Source organism: Lynx canadensis, chromosome B4, assembly GCF_007474595.2.
Source record: "Lynx canadensis isolate LIC74 chromosome B4, mLynCan4.pri.v2, whole genome shotgun sequence".
Classification (NCBI taxonomy): Eukaryota; Metazoa; Chordata; class Mammalia; order Carnivora; family Felidae; genus Lynx; species Lynx canadensis.
In genome coordinates this window covers 121,698,760-121,721,645 of record NC_044309.1, presented here as the reverse complement: position 1 = coordinate 121,721,645, position 22,886 = coordinate 121,698,760, and the positions used below count along the sequence as shown (strand labels likewise).

At 38.5% G+C, this 22,886-nt stretch overlaps 1 protein-coding gene across 5 annotated transcripts in view; it reads left to right on the top strand.

The window, feature by feature from the left end:
* GNPTAB (N-acetylglucosamine-1-phosphate transferase subunits alpha and beta) overlaps positions 1 to 22,886 on the top strand; it is an 86,877-nt gene that overhangs the window by 14,111 nt on the left and 49,880 nt on the right. For 4 of the 5 annotated variants that reach the window (XM_030323499.1, XM_030323500.1, XM_030323501.1 and 1 more), the window contains exons 2-5: positions 9,793 to 9,878; positions 17,155 to 17,274; positions 18,584 to 18,625; positions 20,669 to 20,874. In XM_030323499.1, the coding sequence (XP_030179359.1) occupies positions 9,793 to 9,878; positions 17,155 to 17,274; positions 18,584 to 18,625; positions 20,669 to 20,874 (454 nt within the window). Of the gene's footprint in view, positions 1 to 9,792; positions 9,879 to 17,154; positions 17,275 to 18,583; positions 18,626 to 20,668; positions 20,875 to 22,886 lie in introns of those variants that run through there. The other variant, XM_030323502.1, reaches the window with a different exon arrangement.

The following is a 22,886-nucleotide window of genomic DNA, read 5'->3' as shown; positions in this document are numbered from 1 at the left end:
TTGGTAGAAATCACCTGTGAACCTCTTTGGGCCTGGTGCTTTGTTTTGGAAAGTTATTACTTACTGAGTCATATTCTTTTATAGGTATATGCCTATGCATGTTATCTGTTTCTTGTTTGAGCTTTGGTAGATTGTGTCTTTCAAGGAATTGGTCCATTTCAGTTAAGTTGTCAGACCTGTAGTCTTAGAGTTATTCAAAGCATTCCTTTATTACTCTTGTAGGGAGTATTGTAGTGACTGTTCTTCTTTTGAATTATTGTCGCAAAACACAAATAACATAACATTTACCATTTTAACGGTTTTTAAGTGTACAACTCAGTAGCATTAATTACATTTTCATTGTTGTGCAACCATCACCACTATCTATTTCCAAAACTTTTTCGTCACCCCTAACAAACTCTGTAACTATTAAGCAGTAATAGGGACCAGGTAACCTCTGATTTCTGTCTGTATGGATTTGCCTGTTCTGAATATTTTATATCATGGACATTTCATATAATATTTCTTTACTCGTCCTGGCAACGTCTGCTTGTTTTTCAGTGTTTCGGGGGTTGGGGGGTAGGGGGGAGATTGGATTTGCTTACTCTGCCATTTTGCTGAAATCATGCTTCAGATTGATTAGTTTTGATTGTTGCTTTTTCACATGATATTTTATCAAACACTTTATCCTTTGATGAGGTTGTTTGCTTTGTTTTGGCCATTGCTATGTCCTCAGAGTCTAGAATGGTACCACATAGTATTTATTGACTGAATTAAGTTACTAATTTTTATAATTATTTGAAAATATGATTTTTAATAGCTTTATAATATTTGTATGACTGTACCATAATTTATTTTCCTGATTACCTATGTTTAAGTGTTAAAGTACTGTGTCCAGGTTTTATTTTTTAAGTAATAATGGCCATTGTCATATTTATTCAGGTCTTTAGGTACATCTATGATGATTTTCTTGGCATGTATATCTAGAAGTGGCGTTAACCAGAACAGAAGACATTTTGTTTGGTCCTTTGATACATGATGCTAATTGCCTCTCCTGAAGGGAGCAGTTTTTTTTTTTTTAATTTTTTTTTTTCAACGTTTATTTATTTTTGGGACAGAGAGAGACAGAGCATGAACAGGGGAGGGGCAGAGAGAGAGGGAGACACAGAATCGGAAACAGGCTCCAGGCTCTGAGCCATCAGCCCAGAGCCTGACGCCGGGCTCGAACTCACGGACCGCGAGATCGTGACCTGGCTGAAGTCGGACGCTTAACCGACTGCGCCACCCAGGCGCCCCCTAGGGAGCAGTTTTTAAAATGGCCTTGCAGCTGTTTAAAAATATATGACATACTTTTCAACTTATTTATGACTTTTCTGTACTTCATACTCATAAAAAGAGATCTCTTCTTGTCACGTTTTTAAAAATGTTTATAACTAGCTAATAGTATGAGATAAAATTTGTTTGTTGATGGAAGCGAGTGCATTAATTATCACAAGCAGATACTTTGTGAAACTACTCATTTTACTAAACTTTTTAATGTAAATTAAAATTGTATTTAATTTTGCCAAAAAAAGTAAAAAAAACCTTAATTTGATGAGTTTGGGATTCTGGTTTAATAGATTTTCTTAAAAATTTTTTTTAGTGTTTATTTTTGAGAAAGAGAAAGAGGGAGAGAGGGGCAGAGAGAGAGGGAGACACAGAATCCAAAGCAGGCTCCAGGCTCTGAGCTGTCAGCACAGAGCCTGACATGGGGCTCAAACTCAAGAACCGTGAGATCATGACCTGAGCCTAAGTCAGATGCTTAACCGACTGAGCCACACCCACCCAGGTGCCGCTGGTTTAATAGTTATAATGGAAATATTTACCAGGTTCGACTATACTTTCATTTATATTTTGGTTACATTTTTCACGTGATATGTTACAATTATTTGTATCATATTTGTCTCCCCAGCAGACTTAAGCCCTTTGAGGGAGTAAATAAATTCAATGTGTTTTCATAGTCTTAATATATTTCCTATAGTACTTTGTAGTTGTCAGAATATATAGATTATACATCTGTTCACTTGTTTTTTGCAACAACCCCTTATAGAATAAGGTATTACTTAAATTTTACATTTGGCACTGAAAGAGGTTTAAGTGACTTGTCTAAAATCACAAAACTGGGGCCTTCTTGTGTGACTCTTGTTTAACTCTAAGGATTGAATGGCCACAACACTGTCCGATAGAACTTTGTGCATGATGGAAGTATTCTATAATTCTGAGCTGTCCCATATGGTAGCCACTAACCCAATGAGGGCTTGAAATGTGGCTGGTGTGACTAAGTTACTGAAATTTTTATTTAATTTTATTTAGTCTTAATTTAAATTAACCATATGTGGCTAGTGCATACGGTTTTGGGCAGTGCAGGTCTAAACTCATAGGTAGAATAACTGTTTGCCAGGACATTATAACAGAGATTCACACACTGGCTGCAGAGTAGAGCACTGGATTTAAAGTCCATCCTATACAATTCTGTGATTCTATAAACTCTGACCAGTAAAACAAGTAAACCTACGTATATCCCAGAAAGTCAGTTTGAATACATTTTGAAAGTCTCTTTGGTAGGGTTTTTTTTTTTTTCTTTTCATTTTATTTAAGTGTGGTTGTAGGAGGTTTTTTTTCCCCTTTAGATATAAATTTTTACAGTGAACTACTATCAAAAGGTTTAACATTTTTAATTCTGCCTTTTAATATGGTTTCTTCCATGATGTTGCCCACCTTTCTATCCCTGTGGCAAACAGTCCTCCTTTTCTGTCTGCTCCTTCATTTCCTTAAAAATCTGTTTTTGCTTCTAGGAAAAGGAGATTTTGTTAAGTTGCCATGATTAACCCTGTCTTTGGTTATCATTTTCCCTGACAGTAATCTGTTTTAATCTGTACTCATTTAAAAGCTGAAATATTCCTAAATGTTATTTATTTATAAGTAAATATTTCTAAATCATTTCATGTAAGTATTAGTCCTTAACAGGGATGTCAACTCTTTGAGGTCAGAGGCCTGATTTCTATCTTGTGCTCCTTAAAATGTGTAACAAATATATGTTGTGTGTCTAATTCTGTGAAGGATTCAAAGAATGTAGAAATGGTCTAGAAAAGTGTTCTTGAGTTTAATTAATGTTTGAGTAGATAATGGTCATACGTCTTGGGTTTGGGTCATTTCCTCTATGTGAAATGGGAGAAGTCACCCAGTTTTAACAACCATTCAACTCCTAATAAGAAATGGGTTAATCTTTTAATTTAGTCACTTTGCATTGGGAAATGCTATAGACTGAGTGGTTGTGTCCTTCCAAAATTTATACTGTTGAAGCCTTATCTTCAATGTGATAGTATTAGCAGGAGGGGCCTTTAACGGTGGGTGGTGGGGAGGTCATGAGGGTGGACGTTAATGCTCTTATAAAGAGACCTCAGAGAACTTCCTCACCCCTCTTGCCATGGAAGGTGACACAAGGAGAAGGCAGTCTGTGAACCCGGAAGCAGGCTCTCACCAGACACCCAGTCTGCTGGTGCCTTGATCCTAGTCTTCCCAGTCTCCAGAATTGTGAGCAATACCTTTCTGTTGTTTACAAGCTACCCAGTCTGTAGTATTTTTTCATAGCAGTCGGAATGGTGATGAGCAGGTTGACTTCCTGATTGCTATCAAGGAGGAGAGGAGGGTTAGTAGAAAAGATAAAACTTAGAATATCTTGTCTCTCTTTTACTACCTTTTAATGAACAAAAATAAATTTTTTTCAGAAACTATGAAGAACATGTAATCTAGGAATATTATAAACTTCTTTTTTTTAGAATATTATAAACTTCTAGTATTATTATTGATATGTGAAAAGCTCTGTCAGTGTTACAAAGGGTTCTTACTGCTTGAGGTTGGAGAGCCCCTACATTTTAAGTGTTACAGGGTAACAGGTCACATTTCTATGCTTGAAAAATTGAGGAAGGGATATTTGCTTTTACAGAGAGTTTTATACCCTTGTGTACCTAGCCTACTGTTGTCTCTTTATTAACTCTAGCCTTTAGCTTTTACCTTGAGTATCCTGGAATGAAATCTGAAAGCAGAAAGTCCTGGAGTGACACCATGTCATGTAAACTGTTCTAGGATGTTTGCCTTGTAAAACTAGTAGCCATATTTATTCATTCTAGAATGTTTATTGGTTTTATGTGAGGCACTGAGCAAGGTTCTGTGAAAAAAATGATAAAGAGATCAAGTTCGTGGCTTTGAGTTGCTCACAGAAGTTTACACAGATATTTAAACAGGTAAATTATATTGCAGCAAGAACCGATGAACAATTTGCGTGGAGGTGTTGTATAGCGCTGTATGATCTGCACATCTCATTTACTCATCAGATCATGTGAAATAGGTGGCATTAATTCCCTCATTGTACAAAAGAAGAAATTGAGAGTAGACACATGCCCTAGAGCATTTATTGATAAGTGTCAGATTTAAACTCATGTGTCTGATGTAAATCTTATGATCATTGCACTGTATGCCAGTTCTCTTCTGGATAATAACCTTCCTGTTTTCCTTAACTGGGGAATTCCTCTGATACAAAAGATTATGGAGTTTATGTCTCATTAACTATTATTCCACCACAGGCATGCATTTGAACTTGTTCTGTGGTGACAAAAAATCTTCAACCAAAGCACGCATCAGTTTTATAACTCTAAAAAGTTATGATTGGGGCAGCTGGGTGGCTCAGTTGGTCAGGCATCTGACTTCGGCTCAGGTCATGATCTTACGGTTCGTGAGTTCGAACCCCGTGTTTGGGCTCTGTTCTGACAGCTCAGAGCCTGGAGCCTGCTTAGGATTCTGTGTCTCCATCTCTCTCTCTTTTTCTGCCTCTCCCTTGCTTGCTCTCTCTGTCTCTCTCTCAAAAATAAATAAACATTAAAAAATAATAAATAAAAATAAAAAGTTCATCATCTAAAAATTTTAGTATTTGTGTGCACACGCCAGTTAAAGGACTGTTAGATATTCTAAAAACCCTGGGGAAAAACATAAATTTATTATGTGACTGTGGTCATTTAGAAACATGCACGGGAAACAGATTTGGGTCGTTGAATTAAGGATGGTAAACATACCAGTTTCAGAACTGGTTGAATGACCACATTTATAAATGTGTGTTTGACAAAGCTAGCTCTGTGTAAGTAAGCAACAGAGGAGGCAGTCTGGTGAGGCTGAGAGAGCCTGGGCAAAGCTAAACAGGATCATGGACTCCAGACTTGGATTGATTCACGTCTCAGCCCCATCATACATTGCTGTGTGGCCTGGAGCTTCTCTTTGGAAAATGAGCCATTGAAGTGCCTACCTTACAGTACCTTGTTGCAGGGATTCAGTGGGGAGGAGCACCTGGCATTATGGTGCTTGGTGAACGCGTGAACGTGCCCCTTCTCAGTGATCGTTAAGACTAATCTTGGCTGCAATTTGTGAAAAATGATCAACAATTGATCTTGAGTACCTTGAATGCCAGGATTATTAAAATAGAGTCTTAAAAGTAATAAATATTGTAAGCTAGTAGAAGAAACTACCTTTAGATGATTTTTTACAATACTTTATTAATAATACATTGTTTTTATGGTATTTCAGAGCTCATATAGTATTTTAATAAATATTATTTTAGTTCCTTGTGTCTTAACTTTTACAACAAACTACTTTTAATAGCAGAAAAAAGTAAATACTTTGAAGAAAATAGTGTAGAGAGGAGATTTGGGGGGTGGGGGACGTGGGGATTGCTCAAAACGGTAAGTAGGAAATTTTTTGAAGGCCAACATTTTGTCTGTAAAAATCACATCAATTTCCTCCATAAAATGTTTGTATTACTATCAATACAATATTTTAAATGTCTTACCATTATAAAAATGATGGTTCAGGAAGATACGCTTTTTTTACCCAAGATTTCTAGCATGCCTGGTACCTTCCTCGTGCCTTTTGTTTACACACGTCAATTGAGAAGCACTCTTCTGCTACAGCGACACAGCAGACTGATGAAATACACTTTGTAGTTAGTTCATAGTTGAGGAAATTGAGCACCCAAGGTTACACGGCTGCTAACTGGAAGAACTGGAAGGGTCTTCCCCTGGAGGTGTCCCCTATCCCCAAATCCAGTCTTCTGCCACTCCTGCTGTAATCAGATAATACTTAAGAACAAAAAGATGGTATATAATGAATTGTGCTGGGTATGAATTGATAAGTAGAATTGTAAGTAGTTCTTTACCCTCAAGCAGTTTCTAACTCCATTAGTCTGATAAGATGCTACCTTGAGGGGGTTGGTAAATAACAAAAAAGCTAAGGGATTCTAAGGCAAGCAATGCTAAGGGCAGTGAGTAATTGATTTCCAAGTAAGCAGTTGAGACAAAAGTTAAAGTTCTGAGAAGGAAGCATTCAGGTTGGGCTAAAGAATATAGGGAAGCTTTGTGGACGAAAATGGACTTGATTTTACAGTATAGTGTTTCTCCAGCCTTTTCCTCTGGTCTTTTGTTTATTGCTAATAATGGCTGAAAACAAGTTCTGATTGCAAGCTTAAGTCTATTTTGGCTTCTTTGTTGTTTGAAAGGTGTTTATATTTGTACAGCTTACCCCACAATAAATAATTTGTTAACTGCCCATTCAAATTTCTACTCTTTTCCATCCTTGATAGTGTAAGAAAATGATCTGATGCTAGCCCTTAGATGATTTTTATTTCATTTTACAAGGCTCCTTTTTGATCCCCCATTAGCACATTACTCATTCACTTAAAGAATTTGGCAAGATTTCCATAATAGAGTGTAGTTGATGGTTGGGATGAAGCAGAAAAGGGAAATGGTTATGATGGAAGAGAATCCGGTTTCAATGTTGATGGTTAGGTCCTGGGACCAAAGACCTAGAGGAGACCGAAGACAGGAGGAGAAGAGACATAGTGTCCCAGTGGTGTTTACCTGTGGGTGCAGGGAAAAAACCGTGCCAGTCACACTGCAGTCACACAGCCTTGTGCCTCCTTCTGTCATATGTTCTTAGGGCTGGAAGGTATTTCAAGGATGGTTTGGTCAGACCCACTTCACAAAATGTAAAAGAGATGAAGAAACAGCCTAAACAGATCAGAGAACTTGCTTAAGGTCTCATAAAAGTGACAGAATTGGGATGAAACCCTGTGTCCCCCGAGTCCTAACCCAGCATTCCTACTATCTCCCCTGAGAGCACAGTGTGCAGAACTCTGGGCTGATAGGAGCATTCCTCAGTGTATTAGATAAGGACCTTTTGCTGCTGCTGTTCTTTCTAATACACCAAAGTGGTTTGGAGATGGTGAGATTAATTTATCTGATGAAGGAAGGCACGTTGTGTCAACACATGGCGTGTCAGAATTTTTCAGCCATTTGTGAAGTGTGCTTTCTCTGATATTATCTTCCCATCTTCTAGGTAGCCCTGCTAGCCAAGAGGAATGATACTGAGCTTCATTTTTTGTGGTTTGTTTTGTAAAAATAATAGATATACTGGTTGTCCTTTTGCAACTACATAGGGATATTGATGGAGAGTCATTTCAGTTTGAGCTCAATTAGTTGATCCAAATCAATACAATCATATTATTAAAAATAGATATGTATTCTGTATTTAGCAAGGAAGATGGCATTTTATAGCTATATGCCTGCTATATAGTTTGGTGCTATGTATGATACTAAAGTAGAGCTCATTGCCCCTCCTCTTGGAATTTCCAGTCCAGTTGGAGAGGCCAGTTGTATGCACATACGGCCTCAAATCTGCCATGACTAAAATGGGAATCCTACCAGCTCTCATCCCCACTACACCTGTTCCTCCCATGTCATTTAGTGGTCCCATTGTCTCTTCAGTCACTCATAGTAGAAATACTGGAAACCTGGCAATCACCTTTGCTTCTCTTCTTCTTCACTGCCGCATTCAGTCTGGTAGCAGATCCCTGTAACATACTCCCTGTCCCCCAGCTGAACTGCCATCAGACTCCTGTTCATCCTTTAAGACTGTTAACATTGCTTCTTCAGGGAAGTCTTAAGTGTCTTCCTTCAGTGCACTTGTAGTCAGCAATAAACTTTTCTATTAAGCACTGGCTATAGTTTCTTGAAGTCAAGGAACTTACCTTATTTCTTTTTGTAAACCCAGTACAAGGCACATTAGACCCTAAGTTTTTAAATCAGTACCTTGAGTGATGGGAGGGTTATTAGTTGTATTTATGGTGTTTATGAAACAGCCCAGTGAAGTAAGTCTATAAAGATAGGCAGAGGCCAGATGCTGAAAGCCTGAATACCATGCAAAGAAATGTTCAGTTGTAGTTGGGCACATGGGTTCACAAGGTCTTTCCTGTAGCCACATATTGCCATGTGACTGCATTCTGGCCAGTGAAAACAGAAGTGGTAGGTGCCCCTTCCAAGAAGTTTCTTTAATGGAAGAGCATTTCATTCCCTATCTCTCCTCTCTGCTGGCTGGAATGGAATCTGAATGACTGGGCTCCCCTGTAGTCATGTGAGTGTAGCAGGGCCACACATCCTAGGATTTGTAGCGTGGGAAGGAAGCCAGAAGAAGCCTTCACAGAAAGGAGGACATTCCAGGAAGAGGAATAGAGTGAGAGGACACACTTGAAGGTCAGATAGAAGAAGATGACCTGGCAAGGGAGACTGAAAAGGAGTCACCAGAGTGATGGGAGGAAAACCAAGTGGTTCAATAAGGAGGAACTGGGCAGCCACTACCAACTAAGATAGAAATGGCAAAAAATGTCACTGGATTCGACAACATGGAGGCATTGGTAAGACCACTGATGTGGCGAGGGCAGAAGTGATATTGGAATAGGCCAAAGGGTGAATAGAGCCTAGGAGGTGACCTTCTAAAGACATTTGCCCTTGAAAGAATTTGGAACAGAGGGACCAGCTGGCAGAGCGTGTGGAGTGAAGGGAAGGTTTTCCTGAGATTACTGGAATATGCCTGTTGAGAGGAAAAGAGAGAGCAGGCAAGGTCTTAAGATGAGTTGATGAGATCCAGAGCAAGTGGACAGAGATGTGATGTTTGCAAGGAGGAAGGATGCTTCCTTTGTGGTGAAGGGAATGAAGAAGAAATGGGGCACATTGGGTTGGCTTCTAGATTTCAAGTGCAGACATGAGGGAGCTCCGATCTAAAGACTTCCGCTCTCTCCTGAACTCTTCGGCAAGGTCATCAGCTGAAACTTCACAGATAGTAAGGCTTCATATCTTGTCAATTTCTTCTGTTTTAGCTTTGTTCTGTGCTCTGAGGAGAGTCTCCAAAGTTTTGGATGGATCGTGTCGCTTGCTTGAAAATCCTTCAGTGCCTCTGCTTCCCATGGCACACAGGGCACAACACAGTCAAGGCCTGTTCCCTTCTCAGCCCCATTCTCTCCACTTACTCCACTTTGCTGCAGCCAAAGCCAACTGCACCATTGCCCTGAAACAACTCATCCTTGCTGCTTCTCAGCCTCGGAACCTGCTCTTGTGATGCTGTCCTTTTCTCCCTACCCGGTGAACTCATTCTTGAAGACCCAGTTCTCATATTGCATCCTTTTAAATCTCTTTGATTTCCCTCCCCTTTCCACAGGCCAGTAACTATAGCTTTTATTTATATATCTGTATAACTTTATATATCTGTGTAGCTTTTTTATCTGGGTCGACCACAGTGTCTGGTATACATGAGTTGGCATTGGGTGAATGGATGAATTTAAATTGCTTTACCTGTTCCTTTAGTGATTTTTAGTGAAATTGAAATGAAATGAAAGTTATATACTCTTAGTATTTGATGCAGAGAAAATATTGTTTCCTTTTTTTTTTTTTTCCCTAGGTGGTTCTGGAATGGAGCCGGGATCAGTACCATGTTTTGTTTGATTCCTACAGAGACAATATTGCTGGAAAGTCCTTTCAGAATCGGTAAGAAGAAATCAGTTTTGGAGAGTAGTTTCTTTGGACTTAGAGGATGAGTCACGATTTCACTCTTGCTTTAAATGTAACAGTTCAGGTTGAAGGGGGGGGGGTCTTTCCAAGTGTAGATATGGTTTAACTTATTCAAGGCTACTCCTATCTGAAGGAACCTTGTAGTCTGTCCTCACATTTTATGGTTGAAAAATCTGATTCCCAAAGAGTAATCCTGCCTTGTGGTTTATTGAGTACTTTGAGTTACACGATCTCATTTTATTATTGCCCTAGTTCTATGAGGTAAAGGTAATTCAATCTGCCTGCAGGATGAGGAAACTAGCTGGCTACTCTGGCCAGTAGTCTTCTGTTCCAAGCCCTGGCCCATATTCTTGTTGACCTCACTCTGTTAACCAGAGCCATTCTGTGGAAGCCACTGGAATTGACCCCCTACCTACCCCTGTGGTCACCATATCTTGCTGCCTCACTGTGAGGAGGAGCAAGCCTTACAGGTTGCGTCTTTTTCTCTTTAAGGCCAAGCTTCCTGGTGCAGCCACTCTTAGATGCTGTCTTCAACCTTTTCCTTCAAGATTTTTTTCCTCCTTCGTAAGACAGACCTCAGAGTGGACTCAATCTTTCCCCACATCTTCCTTCCCTTCCTGCAGCTAAAATGATTTGCACGGGCTCTTTTTGGTTTTTGTCTATAAAATTAGTGCTTAAGTTGTTTTATATCGTAAAAGCAGTTTATGTCTGTGGTTGAAAACAGTTCAAACAGTACATAAAAATAAAAAGTTAAGCCTCTCTGTTCCATTTTGAATTTCCCCTCATCCAGAGGAACTGTTGTTAATGATTTTTTTAAGTTTATTTATTCATTTTGAGAGAGAGAGAGAGAGAGAGAGAGAGAAAGTGGGGAAGGGGCAGAGAGAGAGAGAGACAGAGAGAGAATCTTAGGCAGGTTTCATGCTGTCAGCACAGAGCCTGACACAGGGCTTGATCTCACAAACCATGAGATCAAGAGTCGGACGTTCAACTGACTAAGCCACCCAGGCGCCCCTGTTAACAAATTTTTGTTAATGATTCTTTTGGTAATCATCATTCTAACTTTAAAACAATAAGTGGAGTTCTCTCCTTTTTTATTCATTTTATGCAGTATCTATTGACTCTTTTCCATTGTAATGGTGCATAGCCAGTCGTTATGAGGCTAAGAGCAGTAGGTGACCAGAACAAATGTGGGGTAGCTAACAGGGGTAGTTAACCTCATTAGACCAGAGTCTAAATGTCAGAGGCCATAACCACAAACCTCCCTTGATCCTGACTGTCCATTTTCCCCTGAGGATAGTTCTCATAAATCTTTCCCTCTGCTCTCACTGAACCGGAAAACCTAACGAAACTGCAAATAACTACATTTGGTGTCGGTTGGCTCACCTTCAGAGTTATCTGAGGATCTGTAGACTGCATCACCAATTCCTCTGGAGCCCTTGCTCCCTGCTTAGAAGTACTTCCTTGTCCCTCTGTTCACTTTTTATGAGTCCCTATGTGGTTTCTATCAAATAAGTGTTTTTTAAAATTAGTGTGCTAATTAGATGTGTGCACTGTTATAGTCCTGACCATCTTAGGGAGGAAGGGCTATGGGATTCTTTGAATTGACTAAAGCTTTACTCTTTGCTCAGTGCCCTATGTGTGAATGACATCCCTCAATTTGCTCCTTTAACAGAAAAGGAATCTTTAAGCCTTACTCTGTTTTAGACACTGATATATAACTATCTGTGGTAAAGAATTTCATAGTGTGGTAGGGAGAATGGCTTGTAAGCAAGTAATTAGTGAAGTAGGGAAACTCTAGGCTTTTTTCTTAGGATCTCTTAAAGATAGTTTTCAAAGACTCTAGGGGTCTGCAAAATCCAAACTATTTTTTATAAGAGTTCTAAGGTGTTACTTGCCTTTTGTACTGTGCTGACATTTGCACTGGTGGTGTAAAAGCAGTGCTGGGTAAGATCGCCAGACCTTAGCATGAATCACTGTATTCTTCACCACCCTATATTTGCAGGGGTAAGATAAAAGTTAGTTTCACTTAAAAATGTTCTTGTTGAAGCACTAAAAGTTATTCATTTGGTTATATCTTGACCCTTTGGCCACACATCTTTTTAATGTTCTGTGTGATGAAATGCACCTGACCGTATGGTGATTGTCTTGAGGAAACCCTGGTGTGGTTGAGTTGCAACCTAGACCAGCCCTTCTGTTTCATGGGACACCACTGTCATAACTTGAGAGATGACGGTGTGATTACTCACACTGGTCATTTGACAGATGTTTTCTTGACAGTGAACAAAGCAATTCTGTCTCTTAAAGGAAAATGAATAATAGTATCTGTTGCCAGTGATAAAATTTGAGCTTTCAAATGTAAATTAGAATTTGGGAAAACTTGTTTCTATCACTGTGAGCTTAACAGTTCACATATCATAAAGACTTCTCTGATTAGATAGATATGTGGCATTGTCCACAAAAATCACATTCATTAATATTATATAGGAAAATTAAGGAAATATGTCACCATTTGGCAGATGTGTATAACTCAGTAAGCTGTTATTTTCCAGATAACCAATACATTGTTACAGGATCCTTACAGGTGTTTACAAAATCTTGCATGGGTAAAAAAGTCATTCAAAGTGTAAGAAAGACCAATGGACTTTGGTGTAAAAGCACAAAAAGTTCTTTAATGTGGCTTCACATTCCACACTGCAACGAATTTTTAAGCAGCTACCACTTATTTTGGTAGGATCAAAGAAGAAAACCTGCTGTTACCTGAAAAGGCTATTAAAATACAACTCCCCTTTCCAGCTACATTGTCTGTGTGAGCCTGGGTTTTCTTTATACACTTCAGCCAAAACAACACGTGGGAACAGATTGCAGACAGAAGATCCAAGGTGCTTGTTCTTTTCTACTAAGTCATTAAAGAGATTGGCAGAAAAGTGAAACAATGCCTCTCTTCTCACTGTTTTTTTTATTGTTTTGGAGAGTATTATTTTCATTAAAAAAGTTATTCATGTTAACATTTTAAGATGAATTAAGTATTTTTATAGTGTTTCATTTTCAAATATGGCAAATGTGAATAGTTACAATCTATAAACAAAAGTTTTTGGGGATCCTTAATTTTTAAGTGTAAAGGGTCTGGAAAGTAAAAAGTTGGTAGAGAACCATTTCTCTCACATAGCAGTTCTTAAAACCTTAGTGTGCAGCAGAATGCCATGGAAAGCTTGAGAAGCTACAGTTTCCCCCACCCCCAGAGCTTCTGTGTCTGGAGGTCTTACAGGCACTCACAGAATTTCCATTTCTAACAAGTTTACTGGTGGTACCGAAGCTGCAGGTCTGGTGACTACGGAGAATACTACGGATTCTTGATGAAATACAATTTTCCTACTTCTTCATTTTCATTTTAGCTGATTTTCCTAAGAAAAGCTCAAAATGGATTGTCTTTTTAAAATCAAATATTTATCAAGCATCTACTCGACCTACTGTGCCTTATGCTGTGCTAGGTGCTGATGGTGCAGTTGCATGAATCCCTGCCCTGAAGGAGTATCCAAATTTTAGAAGGAAAAGTAGCTTTAGAAAATCCAGATATTGAGGTCAGCGGTCTTAATCAACCATTCTTGTTCTCTTTCTGAAAAATTTTGTGTATGGGTGTTAAATATTTCTCCTCCTAATTTTAGATTGCATTAAAATATAGTTTGGTTTTTATATAAGGATATCTCAAAATTGCCTAAGTTTGAAGATGACAAGTAAACAGATCATATATAACATATCACATGTTCTAATACATTTTAAAATACCATAATGTTTATAGGGAGTTTTCATCATTTTGCCAGTTTCTCTGCAAGTCTTTTTAATGTTATTTGAAAAAAAATTTTTTTTAATGTTTATTTTTGAGAGAGAGAGTATGAGTGGGGAAGGGGCACAGAGAGAGAGGGAGACAGGATCTAAAGCAGGTCTCTGCACTGACAACAGCGAGCCTAGTGTGGGTCTTGGAACTCATGAACTGCAAAATCATGACCTAAGCCAAAGTGGATGCTTAACCGACTGAGCGACCCAGGTGCCCCTTTAAAAGAAAAGTCTATTCTATATGTCAGTAACAAGTGAATATGTAAATTATCTTCTACTAATTATAAGGCATTAAGTCAGTCTGGGCCTAGTCTTGTCATCTCTAAAATGTAGGTATTAGATTAAGTGTAAAATCTCTTCCAACTCTTTGGCACTAAGATACCATTTAAGTTCTGAGTTTTCATACCTACTTTATAGAATGTAGAACCAAAGGACTACATTCGTAGTATCCTTTACATGTCATAGTGCCTGTGTATTCACTTAAACCAAACTGATTAAAATAAAAGCTGTATTACTGTCACCATGGCTTTGGTTCTGAGTCACAGGTGACTTATTTAGTCTTCAACTCTAAGATAAAGGCTTTCTTTCATCTGGAAACTTAGATATAGTGGTCTTGTGGTCAGAAATAAAGACTCAAACTCATCGTGGCCATGTCTAATAGTAGAAAAACAACTGACTCACTGACCTGGGGCAGATCACACGATCTCCTTAGTTTGTTAGTTTAACACCAGAGAATTAAATTGATCTTGTAATACAAACTTATTAGAAGAGCCAGTACATCAATCCATTATATACGTAATTATTTCCCCAAATGAACATGTATGGATATCTCTTGATTCTATTAAAAGATCTTTAATAGCAGGTGATTACTTTTACAGGATAGCTTTGGAAAGTGCAATTCTTTAAAAAAAAAAAAGTTTAAAAAATAGGTCATCTAAGCAGTTTTTTCAAATTAATTTTTAGTCTGAGAAATTGAGAGTGAGATGACCTTGGATAATTTAGATGTGGGTAATACAAGACCGGCCTTCCTTCCTTCCTTCCTTCCTTCCTTCCTTCCTTCCTTCCTTCCTTCCTTCCACAAAAGACTGATTTATATGTTGAGGGAATGAACTTAGAGTTTTAATTTAGCCAATGAGTATATGTTAAATCCCATTCATGTACCAGGCCCTATTTTTAAGCATCTTGTGATGAACAAGAGAAACTCACTGACCTCATATAGAATTGGCATTTTAGTGGGGAAAGCTTTTTTTTTTTTTTTTAACTTAAAAATGTGAACTACAACCTGCATATAAATCATTATTTCTCAGATTTCTGGACTGGCAGCATTGGCATTACCTGGGATCTTGTTAGAAATGTGAGTTCTCAGGCCCCACTCCAGACCTAATGAGTCAGAAACTCTGGGGATGGAGTCCAGCTATCTGTTTTTACAAGCCCGAAGGTGATTCTGTTGCCTGCTAACATTTGAGAACCATTGGTATAATAAATGCGATTAAAAAACCTAGCTGAGGAAGCTTTTGTGTACTGTTACTTATGGTGAGGAGAGAGTCTGAAGATATGGGAAAGAGAGGAAGTAATTGAAGCAGAGCACAGAATGCATAGTACCATTTCTGCCCTAGAGATACTCCATCTAGTGGAAGATAGACATGCATAAAAACTAGTACAACATAGTATGCTAAGAGTTCCTTAGAGTACAGAGTACAATGGAAACTGTGTGGTAAGCAGTACATTCTCTTTGTGGGAGGTGAGGGAAGAGGGCAATTGGGGAAGGAGGATATTTTAGACAGTGGGAGAGGCATGTTCAAAGGTGCAAAAGCTTGCAAGTCTTACCCTGCTTGGGTAAGCAATTGGAGTGTCTAGAGCACAAGGGGCACATTATGGAGGAGTTTAGATTTTATTCTGCAGACAGTAGTGAACATTAACGGGAGGGTTGGTAGATGCTCAGCTATCACATATGCCTGAGTATGAGGTGATTCCTGATTTCCTGTGAAGCTCTGGGTCCCTGGTTCCTCTTGGACCCCCATCTTCTCTTATGCTCTTCCTCTTGCTCCCCTTGTCTGTGCCACACTGGCCTCTAGTTCCTTGACTGTGCCTGTTGGGTGTCTGCCTCAGAACATTTGCACATGGTGTTCCCATTCTCTGGACCATTCTTCCCCTAGTTACTCACATGGCTTGCTTCCTCTCTTTCACGTCTTTGCTGAAATGCCACCTGCCTACGAGTCATAATGAACTACTATATTATAGATCTGAAGTAGACCTGAAAGATGGGGAGGATTTGGTTAAGTTGGTAAAAGAAAGAGGAAGAGAGCTTTCAGCAGGGTTAAAACCTGAACAGAGGGGCGCCTGGGTGGCGCAGTCGGTTAAGCGTCCGACTTCAGCCAGGTCACGATCTCGCGGTCCGTGAGTTCGAGCCCTGCGTCAGGCTCTGGGCTGATGGCTCGGAGCCTGGAGCCTGTTTCCGATTCTGTGTCTCCCTCTCTCTCTGCCCCTCCCCCGTTCATGCTCTGTCTCTCTCTGTCCCAAAAGTAAATAAAAAACGTTGAAAAATGAAAAAAAAAAAAAAAAAAACCTGAACAGAACACAAACATGAGGCTTAGGTGGGATACTCAAGAATTAGATGCCTGCCTCACTCCTTATTTTGAGGAAAAGATAATAAGGAAAAACTTTAGCAGTATCAGGAAGGTCTGTGCTAGTGTCTCACATATATCATAGACTCATTGAACAAATATTGAGTGCCTGTATGCTGGGCACTTTTCTAATTGATTGGGTACTTTAGGGAACAAAACAAGAAAGTTTCCTGCCCTCTTGGAGCTTATATTCTGGGGGAGGGACACATACAATTACCAGTGTAGGTAACAAGTTAATTATTTAATATGTTAGAAAGGTGGTCAGTGCTATGAAGACAAGAAAATGCAGGGCAGGGTGAGGAGGGTTGGGAGGGGCTGGGCTTGGGGCAGCAGGGAATAGGAGGACTGCAGCATTAAATAGGGCTAGGTCTTCATTATGGACTGTTGGATAACTCCTTTTTGGTAATTTTGTTTTGCTTTTAATTTCTCTGTTTGGGGGCATTTGCATTGCAACACCCTTGTTTGTCAAACTGAGCATGTAGCAGTGTAAACTGAGCTTCTGGGACCTCCTGACGGTCTTAGAAGTGGAGTGATGGCAGCTTCTTTACAGGGTGGTTGTGAGAATTAAATGATGCAGAACTGCAGAAATTATCTGCGTGCATCTTGCAGAGAAAGTTTTCAACAAGTCGTCTCCCAGCTCCAGCTTGAAGTCATGCAAGTCTGTGATACAGTTGGCTAGATTACCTTTTCATTGATTTTTTTTCATAATCTTTGAGTTTAAGTCCTGTTATGTACTCTTATTCCTAAATGTATTGGAAAAATGCATGTAAGCTGAAGGACCTGTGGCTTTGCCCTAGGCTCTGTCTGCCCATGCCAATCGACGTGGTTTATACCTGGGTGAATGGCACAGATCTTGAACTACTGAAGGAGCTACAGCAAGTCCGAGAACAGATGGAGGAGGAGCAGAAAGCAATGAGGTAAAATGGATTTTTAAAAAACAAAACACACTCTGGGGTGCTTGGGTGGCTCAATCATTTAAGCATCTGACTCTTGATTTCTGCTCAGATCATTATCTCATGGTTCGTGAGATCAAACCCCACATCAGGTTCTGCACTGACAGTGCAGAGCCTGCTTGGGATTCTCTGTATCTCTCTGCCCCTCCACTGCATGTACACATGCTCACCCTCCCCCCCCCACCCCGCCCAAAATAAATAGAACTTTAAAAAAAAAAAAACTAACAATAATTGGAATTAAAAAGAAACAACAACACACAAAGTTCTATGAACACAAGTAACAGTGCATTTCAGAAGGTAGGGTGATGTTCACAGTGCTAATCAAAACAAAAACCTGCATCTCAAATTCATGCCATTACAAGATTTTGTCACCCATGTGTCTGACCCTTATTTCTTGGTACCCAGTGAGGACTCAGCCACTTCGTTAGATGGCCATTTTATGACTGTGCTATTCTAGTGATGCCTTGCTCTCTGAGGGCCTGAAAGGAAAGGAGTCTCCCACGGGTTCTTGCTTACTCAGTCTGAGTCCCATGTGTGATACCTTCATGAAATAAGGTGTTATTATGGAAAAAAGTTTCATGGTAAGACCCATTATTCCCTTGAAAATAAAACAGGCCTACAGACTTAACTTTTTTCCGTTTGATAAATACAGTACAAAGCGTGTTCCCTTTACCCCTTTTAATGTTAAATCATACAATATGGAATTAGAAACTGCTAATTTTTTTATATGTGGAATTTTGATCATTTTAGTTCTTTTATCTGAGAAAGGTACAATGTACTTGAATGGAGAGCCTTAAGAGCTAAAAATCTGGCTGATATAACTTCCCCTCTGATTCCTTAGCATTTTCTGAGAATTTCTCCATTTCTCCATTCATTTCTTCATAAATATGATGGGTGCTCCCCAGTTGCAGGTCATTGGCCATGTTACACTGCAACAAATTTTCTCTTTCTCTTTGTGTCAGAGAATAGGATACCTTCCCAGTGCATGAAAATAACTTTGGCAGCCTGGTACCATGTTTTAGTAGTAAAATGTAAAAGCTTAAGTCACCTTTCATGGTTACTGTGGGAGGTATGTGATAATAATTGTTGAGCATATTTCATTGAAACTTAAAATTTATTATGCATATTAAATGTTGTAAGCATTGTATTTCCTAACCTACTAGTTAGTCCAGTGGAGTAACTAAGAAAATCATTGTTGTTCGTTACCTTTTGTTCACATTTAGGACTAGTACTAGCTCATGAATATGTAATGAAATATATTTGCTTTCATTAGAGAAATCCTTGGGAAGAACGCAACAGAACCAACCAAGAAGAGGTAAGTGTTTTGATTTTCCTCTTAGGAATAGAAGTTGAAGTGAAACTTCCAGGTTCTTACTTGTTTTTTGTTGGATATACAGTATTTTGTGTTTATTGTTCCTGTTTAATCCCTCATCTGCTAGCTTTTGACCCCCAAATTAATTGCCTCTTTTAGATGGGAAATCTTGCAATGCCAGAGGCATAGTTGATTGAGAACTCTTGTTTGGGTTGTAGCTAACAAAAGCTTTATTGTTTCTGGATGGGTTAGGTTTTTGGATGTAAGGTTTTTCTGCTCTGCTGTTTCCATCAATCTGTCTTGGTGCGCTGTTCTCTTGGTCCACTTAATGTGTAACTTATACCCAGTGTTTTCATTTATAGGATTTATATCCATCATTCAATTGTGTGTTCATTATATATTTCCTTATTTTTAAAAGCTGTCATAGTTGTATGTCTTATATTTAAGGACTTGGGAAGGGGATTTAGCCCAATGCCAAGAATCAGATGTGTCTATTGTGATTTGAATCCTACCAGACTCTGGTAGGTCCTTAAAACAAAACTGCCTCACTGACAAGCAGAAATCTCTGTTAATGGCACTTTCTCACTTAACCATTAGTTTTAAAATAAAAGAGTTATTTTGTAGAAATGATCCTGAGGAATTTTGAGATTTAGAAGTACCTTCTGAATCATTTCTTTATGTTCTATATATTTATTTATAAATATACCACTGTTAAAACTGTTATTTTTAAATGACATAAATAAAATTTTTAATTATTTAAAGTAATGATGCCATGTTACAAAGGATTGAGAGGAGTGAAAAGAAGATACTTCTACAGCCCCCATTCAACAAACTGTGATCATTTTTTTATTCCCTTTTTGTGCATATATTTATAGTTGTAATTTGTAATCTCTGTGCAATTTTGTATCCTGCTTTAAAAATTGTATATAATCTACACAGCTATGTTCATAAATTATCTTCATGCTTCTTACTTATCAATTTTAATTGTTGTATAATATCCCGTAAAGTAACTGTGCTATAATTTACTAAATATTAGGCACTTCTGTATTTTCACTATTGTAAATAGTTTGCAATCTTATATTTGGGTCTGTGGCATTTTCTGTATGTGGGTTTGTTTTTCCTGTTTTGTTTCTCTTCTCCTACTTGGACTAGATTCCTGGAAGTGAACTACTGAGGTAGAAGCATATGTGTAAGTTTTTATGGCTCTGAGTATACACACATATACTATGAATATACACACATATACTATGAAATTGTTTCTCCAGAGAGAAAATGGGAACACCCATCTGCAGTGACACCAGCAGTGTTTGAAAGGGATAGGTTTACTGGGCTTGCAGTAACATTGAGTCCACTTTTTGAGCAATGCTAATTTAGTAAATAAAATGTGATAACTCATTTTTTTTTTTTTTGCATTTCTTTAAATATTAGTGTGGTTGGACAATTTTATATATTGCTTAATTAGTCATAGCTCTCTCTTTGTGAATTCTCTAGTCGTGTTTTGTCCATTGTTGATTTAGGTAATATGTTTATTCTAGGCATTCCTTACACTTAGATAGAAATACCTTATACATTCATATTAGAACCTTGTCACATTTGCTGTTGTTTCCATTGGTGTCCTGTCTTTCGAATGTACTTTATTGTATTCTGATCAGAATTGATAAATTGTATCTGGTAGGATGATACTCTGTTAAACAGAATTTATCTATTCCTGCTCTGCCAAATGATAGGCTTCACTGGAATTATGAATAATCTTTAAGATGGTAGTAATGAAATGCTTAGTTTCTTGTGCACCTTTGAGTTAGTAAATTTTGGTGACAATCATATTAATAGGAGTTTGAAAGCTTGAGAGCTGTACTTGTTTAATAATTTTATGTCCTACTTGCTCTCTTTTTCTATTCTTGAGATAAAAATTCTTTGTTTATTAAAAAATTATGATTTTTTTATGGATCTAGAAAAACATCTGCAAAATTTAGTAGTACCAACAAGCTTTTTAGTGTTGATCACATTTTCACGAACGTTTGTGAGCATGTTGGTGTTTGTTTCCAGCGAGAAGCAGTTGGAATGTTTGTTGACATACTGCATTAAGGTGCCAATGCTCGTCCTGGACCCAGCCCTGCCAGCCAGCGTCACACTGAAGGACCTGCCATCTCTTTATCCTTCTTTTCATTCTGCCAGTGACGTATTCAACGTTGCAAAACCAAAAAACCCTTCCACTAATGTCTCAGTTGTTGTTTTCGACAGTACTAAGAATGGTAAGATCACCTTATGGGTATTTGAAAATCATGTTCTCATTGGCAGTTTGAATAACAAAATTCTGAATGGAACAGACATGATTCAATTTTAAAGAAGTGTCCGATAAACTAAAAACATAACAAGAGAGGCAGAAGAGCTGCCGCTGTATTTCAGCCCTAACTTCAGAAAGGGATTGCATACATTTTACTCTGTGTAATACACTTGTCTTTCTGTGCTGTGGTCAGGACCTTAACTTTGATACATAGATTAACCTTATTCTCTAGCCTCTGAGTCATTGTGGAGGATTATTATTATTATTATTATTATTATTATTACCACCATATAACTCTTCAGCAAGGTTGTTTTCTACAGTATGGACAGAACATACCTGGAACATTCTTACTTTACGTCCTGAAATAACTGGTTATACAGTTGATTTGGCTAGATAATAGAATTGAAATTGTAATTTCCGGCCTAGAACAATACCTGCATCTAGAGATCCTATCCTCCTACTTGGCCACTGAGTTGCTGAGCCCCATGCCTGTGTCTCCTCTGGTGTGCTGTCTCTCATGCTTCCTCTGCACTGATACCCTCTCCTTAGAGGCTCTATGTTTTTCACTTGTGTAAAATGAAAGCTGTCACATTCCCTTTATAGCATTGAGGCCTAGTCTCAAGTTCCCATTCTTTCAGTGTCATACCTCCCAGCTTAAATCTTTGGAAGTATCTTCGATGTGTTCTTGCTTTTTATCCTCCATCACCAGTATATTGACCTCACCCTATTACTTTTGCTTTCTGCAAATGATTCTCCCCTTTCTTACTCATCTCACCTCCCCCACACCAGACCCAATTTCTTCACACAGGCTCCAGTGATAGCCGCCTAGCTGCTCTGCCTACCTACCTATAAAGTTCTTCTCTAGTCTGTCCTGCATATAACTGTAAATAAACCAGAAAGCTCTGATTTTATTGGTTGGCTCCTTTTTTGAAGACAATACGTAGTATTTGTTTTTCACACGATAGAGAATCCTTTTCCCTGGTGTTCAGGACTCAGCTTTGATTGCCTTGACTCTGCCCATTGTTCCTCACATTCCAGCCCTCCAGCATCTCCTCGAGGCTGCCCTTGTCATCACACGTGGTGCTGCTCTCCTGGTCCCCTTTCCCTCCTAGCCCATCTCCTGTTCTTTCCCACCCCATCTCAAGTTCTGTCTCCATGAAGATCCCGAGCAGTGCATTCACAGTGATTCTATTTATTTTGACTTTTCTGTAACCCTGTACTTGTCACCTGACTCACAACTTAGTTGTTGGTTGTGCAGGAGTTTATGGTATTTTCATCTAATTTTTTAATCGAGCAGAAACCTTATCACTTACCAATTTGTGTCCTGAGCATTATCTAACATCACACAATCTTCCTGGTACTTAATGAGGTATTTGTAACTTGAAAGGAAATTCAAGTTTCCAAGTTAATCTTTCTAAGTATAGATATCGTCCCCTTTATGCTATAGATTTGTTTCTGAACTGTTTTGTATAAAATATTTTTGTTTTTAAATTACAGTTTAAATATATAGGGAAAGTAAAGGGATAATCTTGGACAAATTATAGCAAATTAATCTGTTTTCTTGTTTGGCTAAATTCAGCTTTGTTATGTATGTATGTATATATGTATGTATGTATTTCATTTTGAGAGAGAGAGAGTGTGGGAGGGACAGCGAGGGAGGGAGATGGAGAGAGAATCCCAAGCAGGCTCCACACTGTCAGCACAGAGCCTGATGCGGGGCTGAACTCATGAACTGTGAGATCATGACCTGAGCCGAAATCAGATTCTCAACCAACCGACTAAGCTACCCAGTCACCCCTAGCTTTGTTCTTTAAGTAACTATAGTTAAGGTCTCTGATAACATTCCATCTGAAGAGAAAAAGGAATGACATTATGTTAAGAATTATAATAATTCAGTTATAATATCTATGGAGAGAGTCTTGGGTTTTTCCTCTGCTAATTTTATAACATAGTAAAGACTTAAGAGGTTGTAAATTTTGA